Source organism: Eucyclogobius newberryi, unplaced genomic scaffold (assembly GCF_026437365.1).
Source record: "Eucyclogobius newberryi isolate DKJ021-1_F unplaced genomic scaffold, fEucNew1.0.hap1 SCAF_18, whole genome shotgun sequence".
NCBI lineage: Eukaryota > Metazoa > Chordata > Actinopteri > Gobiiformes > Gobiidae > Eucyclogobius > Eucyclogobius newberryi.
The window spans coordinates 11,207,851-11,215,984 of record NW_027315812.1 but is presented as its reverse complement, the minus strand read 5'-3'; the positions used below and the strand labels follow the sequence as shown (position 1 = coordinate 11,215,984).

Here is an 8,134-nt window from a genome sequence, read left to right as displayed (position 1 = left end):
ACATAGTATCGGTAAGGATGTTCGGGGAAAGGCCGTGTGGTGTGGGGATTTTAATGCGCATAGCGCTTTGTGGGGCGGTAGTGGTACCGATAGGTATGGGCAGGTGGTAGAGGGTTTTATCAATCAAAGGGAGTTGCTTTGCCTGAATGATGGGAGTGGGACCCGCTATGATATGGGGACCGGTACGGAAAGTGCAATAGATCTTACGCTTGTGTCCAAGGAGTTAGCTGGTGTTTGTAGTTGGGAGGTTCTTGGTAATCTTTCTTTTGGTAGCGATCACTATCTAGTCCGCACCGAGATTGGCTTTGGGAGCTGTGTGGTCAGGGAGACGAGGATCCAGAGGTGGCAGTTGGCAAGGGCGAACTGGGGGGCTTTCCTGAGGAAAGCTGATGATGGTTCTAGGGTTCTGCAGGAAGGAGGATTGACTCAGGTGGATGATCTCAATAGTGCAATTGTCTCGCTCATCACGCAGTCAGCGGTAGGCACGATTCCTAAGAGTGGTGGTAGTGGACATAGGAAGCGGGTGCCGTGGTGGAATGAAGCATGTGGTTATACTGTTAGGGCGAGAAATGCGGCGTTTCGCCGGCTAAGGGTTACCCACACTGAGGGTGCCCTCATTGACTACAAGAGGGCCCGCGCTGTTGTGCGGAAAACTGTAAGAACGGCCAAGAGTGCCTATTGGAGGCGGTATTGTTCCAAAATTGGGGGAGAAACGCGTCTCGGGGATGTTTGGGGGATGATTAAGCGGATGCATGGGGTTGAGCGCCGTCATGGGACCCCGGTCCTAATACAGAATGGTGTTGAAGCAGTCAGCGACGTTGACAAAGCTGAACTGTTGGCCGGCACCTTTGTGTCGGTGCACAGCTCTGACAATCTCACCTGCGGAAAGGCACTACAGGGAGAGTACTCTGGCCCAGAATTCTGAGCTGATTGGGCACCAGCCTTCGACTCAAGATGACCTTGACCTTCCGTTTAGTTTGTTTGAGCTAAGGAGAGCACTTTCTAAGGCGAAACAGACAGCCCCGGGTAAAGATGAGGTGTGCTATGACATGCTCTCTCATTTGACTGATGACACGCTTGGGCTAGTCCTGGGTCTTTTCAACCGTGTTTGGGATTCAGGTTGTGTTCCATCTGCGTGGAAACAGTCTACGGTGGTGCCGGTTCTGAAGCCGGGTAGGCCAGCGTCTGACCCTTCAAGTTATAGGCCGATTGCCTTGACGTCGCAGCTCGTGGAAGCCACACTCACAGGCATCCCAGTGGGGACCTCCCCCTGGCCGCGGGCAACGCTGCCCCCTCCCCTGTCGCCTAGGACACCAGCAGCACTGGCAGCCCCCACTGCATCCACCTTCACCTGACTACCAGACACCTTCTTGACCGCATCCGCGTAGGATATGCCTTGAGAGGCTCTAACTTTTTGCACCTCAGCAGCCCTCTTGCTGAACACGCATCCCCCGTAGGCAGAGCTATGCTCTCCCCCACAGTTACAGCACTTGAGTTTTGCTCCGTCGTCACACTTTCCATACTCGTGGTCTCCTGCACATTTACCACACTTCTGCTTCCTTCTACAGACCGCTGCAATATGCCCAAAGCGCTGGCACTTGAAGCAACGCAGGGGCGGCAGAACATATGGGCGTACGCCATAGCGCATGTACCCAACGCACACCACACGAGGCAGGATCCCACCTTCAAATCTAATCATTATTGACAGGCTGTCACACCTTACCCCATCCCGGGTCATCTTCAACCGCCTAGCATCCACCACCTTAGCTCCAGTCAAATTCTCCTTTATGTCATCCACAGATGTCGTCGTAGGGACGCCTACAATAACTCCCCTGACCGTGCCTCTTACAGCATCAGACACAAGAATGTCCTTCCCCCCCAGACACTTAGCTTCAATCGCCTTCCTTTGCTGAGCCACGTCCTTGCACACGACCAGCAGCGAGCCATCCCTAAGGACACTCGCATGCTTGACCACTCCCACAGCTACAGTCAGGCTCCTTGTCAACGCCATCGGATCCCACCCCTTAAAGGACGCATTATCCTGCGCGAGCTTTATGAACACCTTACACTCTGAACTCACATCCCCGATATCTGCAACCACCCCGCCCTGCTCCTCACTGAGAGAGCCCTCCATAGACGAGCAAGAAGACGCCCTACGCTGCACAGGATCAGTGGCTGCAGGGGAGTCCTCCCCGCTGTTCATATCGTCACCGACCAGGTCACGCTTCCTCTTCCTCTTCCCCGTCATACGGACCGAGGCGTTCCTCTATGTTGCCGTAATATCCAAACAACGCTCAATAATCCACCGTCAGCGATGTTGTTATTGGCAGAGGCCCAGGGAGTCAAAAATACCCGAGTTGTGTTGTTGTTACCGCCAGACTCACTGACAATCAGACTTTGTCACATTGTTCTAGACATGAGTTTCTGAGTTCGAGGCCTGTGTGGTAATGGAATAGTGTTTGTTGTTGTTGTTGTTGTTTTATGGCGGTTGGCATCCAAGTGTTGCATTACCGCCAGACTGTATTCCTCAGACTTTGTCGTAGTCCTCAGACTCTGTCGTAGTCCGTAAAAGTACTCCTTCCATTGCTTTGGTGTTACAAAGCCCATGAGGTCATGATATGTCTTTGTGACTAGAATAGTTGTTGTTGTTTCAGAGACCAACCGGCTTTATTCCAGGGAGACTCTTCTTCATCTTCCTCTCCTTCTTTGACGTTCGGTGCTTCCACCGTACAGCTTTATTCTTTAGGCTTCATTCTATAGGCTTTAATATGCCCACTGATGTCGCTGCTTGGTAGCCGTGCGTCTACGAGACTGGGCGAGGACAGGAGACCACCCCCACCCCCATCTCGTCACTCTGATCACTCTGACTCCCCACAAGCAGACCCCCATCACTCCGACTCCCATTTAGCGCCTTTAGCCTGTTTTCTATATCTGCCCAATCAAGCTCCTTTGTTCCAAGGAATCTCCCTGCAGCTTTAGCAATGATCCTGATCCTTTGTGGCAAGATCTGTCCTGTCCGTTGCTGTGTTGTTGCTTGATGACATTATAGATTTATGATGTCATATAGCCTGTGACTCACTTTATGAGTGTGAAAAATGTCAATCAAAGCAGAGGATTTCCATTGGCGCTGACTTTGTTGACGTCTGAAAAAGAATAAAGTCTAAGATGTACAAGTTCAGTAGGTTGTAGGTTGAATACGTTGATTATTGAAATGGCTTCGGGCTATCGAAGATCCGCAGGACAATCTAAGAAAAAGTCTGCTCCCAAAATCAAAGTGCCTGCCGGAATAAAGCAGGAAATAAAAGAAGCCTTTGATATGTTTGATACTGATGGGACGGGCGTCATCAATGTTAAAGAACTTAACGTGGCCATGCGAGTCCTTGGTTTTGACCCAAAGAAGGAAGAAACCCAGACGTTGATTACAAATATTGATAAAGAAGGCTCTGGAATGATCGACTTTGAAGACTTTCTCAGTGTGCTGACTGCTAAAATGAGTGAAAAGAACTCCACGGAAGAGATTTTAAAGGCTTTCCGGCTTTTTGACGACGACTGCACGGGGAAAATCTCCTTCAAAAACCTTAAGAGAGTTGCAAAGGAGCTGAGCGTAAACCTCAGAGATGAGGAGTTACAGGAAATGATAGACGAGGCTGACCGAGATGGAGACAGAGAAGTCAGCGAGGAAGAGTTTATGAGATTAATGAAAAAGAACAATTTGTATTGAATATATCTATATAGAGGCTGAAACAGATGATTACCGTATTTTCCAGACTATAAGTTGCACCTTTTTTCATAGTTTTGGTCGGGGTGCGACTTATACTCCAGAGCGACTTATATGTGATATTATTCGTGATATTTATTTCCACACTAGCAACCGCATGTCACATGTTGATATATTTCTGACAACCGCAAGAGGGCGCTCTAGGCTCTAAGCGACACAGAAGAAGAATCTGCACTTCCTCTACCTCTGGAGTTTGTGGAGTTGTTTAGAAGTGACACAGAGGAAGAAGAATTCAATGGATTTAGTGATTTGGGGTAAAACTGATGCTTTGGTAAACTTGTTAGCATGTTCTTTATGCTATAGTTATCTGAATAACTGTTAATATGTTACGTTAACATACCAGACACTTACCACAGTTCTGTCTGTGCCTCATGTAGCTGAAGGTGTTAGCGTTAGCATACGTACACCTATTCACCATGTTCTCTAATCTGTTATTATGTTAAATTGCATTTCAAGATGAAATGTCTGTTCTTGGTTTTTATCAAATAAATTTCCCCCAAAAATGCGACTTATACTCCAGTGTGTCCGGAAAATACTGTACGCTGTACCTGGAGAGGTTAGCCAAAACAGAGAGAACGGCCAGACTCTGCTAAAGGAGGTTGAAGAGAAGGACAAAGTCATCAAACAACTGCAAGAGATAAAGGAGCAGTATGAGAGGAAGCCAGATGTGTTAAAGGATTCAGATTTTTAAGTGTTTTTGAGACACCAAGGCTAATGGGTTTTAACCAAAACATCCACAATCCCCCACCTGGATCAACCTTTTGTTTTTTAAAGTTTCGAGGTTCATGAAACTCTGTAAAGCCTTTTCAGCAAGAGTGACTGAAACTTGAGGAAGTGTGGACTCATGATCACACATCATAAGGAGTGCAAAGTGGGCCCTCATTTTTCCACAGTTACAGTCACTTTGATCAGAAGTGTCACAACTGCAGCTCGATGTGTTTGAACCAGTTAAAAAAAAACAAAAAATGGTTTATTTCTGTCAACTGCACTAAAGTATGAGGAAATCAGCTAAAGGCCAGCTAATGCTCCTCCAGTTCTAATTGGCTCATGCACGTCCAATCCCATTAGAGCTGGCCCAGGTCCCAGGTCTTAAGGCTCTGAAGACCTCTGCAGGCACCAGCTCTACTGCAGGCACCAGCTCGACTGCAGGCACCAGGCTCTACTGCAGGCTCCAGCTCTACTGCAGGCACCAAGCTCTACTGCAGGCACCAGGCTCTACTGCAGGCTCCAGCTCTACTGCAGGCACCAAGCTCTACTGCAGGCACCAAGCTCTACTGCAGGCACCAGCTCGACTGCAGGCACCAGGCTCTACTGCAGGCACCAGGCTCTACTGCAGACACAAGGCTCTACTGCAGGCACCAGCTCTTGATCAGAAGTGTCACAACTGCAGCTCGATGTGTTTGAACCAGTTAAAAAAACAAAGGCACAAGGCTCTACTGCGGGCACCAGCTCGACTGCAGGCACCAGGCTCTACTGCGGGCACCAGCTCGACTGCAGGCACCAGGCTCTACTGCAGGCTCCAGCTCTACTGCAGGCACCAAGCTCTACTGCAGGCACCAGGCTCTACTGCGGGCACCAGCTCGACTGCAGGCTCCAGGCTCTACTGCAGGCACAAGGCTCTACTGCGGGCACCAGCTCGACTGCAGGCACCAGGCTCTACTGCAGGCACCAGGCTCTACTGCAGGCACCAGGCTCTACTGCAGGCACCAGGCTCTACTGCAGGCACCAGGCTCTACTGCAGGCACAAGGCTCTACTGCGGGCACCAGCTCGACTGCAGGCACCAGGCTCTACTGCAGGCACCAAGCTCTACTGCAGGCACCAGGGTCTACTGCAGGCACAAGGCTCTACTGCGGGCACCAGCTCGACTGCAGGCACCAGGCTCTACTGCAGACACAAGGCTCTACTGCAGGCACAAGGCTCTACTGCGGGCACCAGCTCTACTGCAGGCACCAGGCTCTACTGCGGGCACAAGCTCTACTGCATGCACCAGCTCTACTGCAGGCAACAGGTTTCTGGTTGAGAATGATTGATTTGCAGACAAAATGTGATTAAATGTATTTTAAGTTCTGTGACACAGTCTCAGTTAAATAAATTACAATTTGAACCTTGTATTAGTTGAATAAGATGTATTTTTTCCATCCAGTGTGTACAGCATTTTATTCATGCTTGAACTTACTATGGAGTGCACTGCACGTACTTGTGTATTGTTTATTCTGGAGCCAATGCTCTTATATGTGCTGTTTTACACTGCAATACTGTCGGGTGCATACTTACAGTACAAGAACAACGAAACAAAGCTGTAATAAGTCTGGATGCTGTAAAAGGTTTTGATTCTGTTAGCTGGGCTTTTTTTTAATTTAAAGTGCTCACCAAATTTCAAATAGATGATTTAATAATAAAAAATATTAAAAGGTGGTATGGACGATTTTTTTTTAATCATATTTCCTCGTGGCGTGGATAAATCATTTGTCCTGCCACGTATCAATCATAAAACGCACCTACCGCTCACCTGCAGCCGCGTGCGGTTCGTCCCCACGTTTCCGCGTGGCTAAGCGCATGGATCTATCATAATATAGTTCCCTCAGTGTACGGGGCAAAATGAAGATGGAGAAAGACAGTTCGAGCTGACTCAGAAGTGGACAGAAATCCACGGGAGACGAGAGATGCGATGCGCTCTGTTGCGCTAATAAACAAACGCACGTGTGTGTTGTATCAGTCCACACGGGGGAGTGCGCATGCGCACTTCCACCTGCGTTCTCAAATCGCCGAAAAATCGTCCATACCGCCTTTAAGGATCTTTACGATGGCCCAAAATCAAGATTCAAAATTAACGGTAACTTGACAGACTGATTTGGAGAAAGGGGTAAGGCAGGGTTGTGCTTGGTCCCCCATTTTGTTCACTTTGTACTTGGAACCATTGGCCCAATATATTAGACAATCGATGGTATCTCAATTGAAGGGACGGAAGCATAAAAAACAAAGAAATTCCTGCTATGCAGATGATGTCTTACCATATTTAATCAAACCAGACATTTCATACCCAATGTGATGAATTTCCTTCATGGTATTGGTCCAATGTTTGGATACAAATTTAACGTACAAAAAAACTTACTCTCTTACTGGCGACCCCCACTATCCTTTAGAAAGAATGGAACCCAGAAATATTTATGTGTGGTCCTCCATAAAGAACAATCAATAATCTTAGAAAAAAAAAACGTTACTGTTTTCTCCATTATAAAGAAAGACCTTGAAAAATTTACTTTCATACTTAAGTCAAAGGATGGAAACTATACATTTTTTTTGTTTTGACCGTTCTGATTTCCATCCCCAACCAGCTGTTTGATGAGTGGAATAAAACAATCTCAAGATTTGTGTGGCAAGGCATGAACCTCAAATCCAATATAAAACTCTACAATGATCAAAAGAAAAAGGAGGCTGGGGTTTACCTTGCTAAAATGACTTTATTTCTGCTCAAAACAGAGTGTAGCTGTACTGGTGTGATCCAGAATATGGAGCCCAATGGAAAACTTACTGGCAGTTGACCCATAAATTAGCCTAGATTTATCTTTTCCTTGTTTAAGTTTCCAGGTTTGGAAACTCTGTAAAGCTGCTGGTTAAAGCATTTTCAGCAGGATAGATTGAAACTTAAGAAAGGCTGCAGTTCAAACAAGTGCATTTTAATCTTGTCATGATGAATGTTAACTGCTTATACTGGCCAATAACATTCTTCTTTTATCATTTAAATAATATGCAATCTCTTGGTTAATAAAAGGCGTGGGAGATGGGCTTTAGGCCATTTCCAATTCTAGATGTGCAACACTGACCTCTGCTGGAAGATTGTTAAACACACAAAACAGGATTTATTTAGTCACGATTCAGACTCAGACAGAATTAATCTATATCAAACTACAACATGTAGCTAATTTGGACTTAAGGTAATTATGTTATAATTGCATGAAAGTAGCATCTTTCCATCATCTGATTATGAATCAAAAAGGACCAAAACAAAATGTCAACTTTTAGTTCAAGTTTTATTTCCTACTTTGTCTAAACAGGAATTTGAGACCAAATGTGTTTGATTTAAAAAGAGCATTTCTGCAGAGCTGGGCCGTTACACGAGGGTTTATCTGGGCTGCAGCTCAGGGGCCGTTACACGAGGGTTTATCTGGGCTGCAGCTCAGGGGCCGTTACACGAGGGTTTATCTGGGCTGCAGCTCAGGGGCCGTTACACGAGGGTTTATCTGGGCTGCAGCTCAGGGGCCGTTACACGAGGGTTTATCTGGGCTGCAGCTCAGGGGCCGTTACACGAGGGTTTATCTGGGCTGCAGCTCAGGGGCCGTTACACGAGGGTTTAT

At 47.0% G+C, this 8,134-nt stretch overlaps 1 protein-coding gene across 1 annotated transcript; it reads left to right on the top strand.

Moving 5' to 3' along the window:
• Nucleotides 1–3,196: 3,196 nt before the first annotated feature.
• On the top strand, nt 3,197–3,732 carry LOC140364930 (uncharacterized). The gene has a single exon (XM_072451308.1). The coding sequence runs from the start codon at nt 3,212–3,214 to the stop codon at nt 3,719–3,721; it is 510 nt and encodes a 169-aa protein (XP_072307409.1). The 5' UTR covers nt 3,197–3,211; the 3' UTR covers nt 3,722–3,732.
• The last annotated feature ends 4,402 nt before the right edge of the window (nt 3,733–8,134 follow it).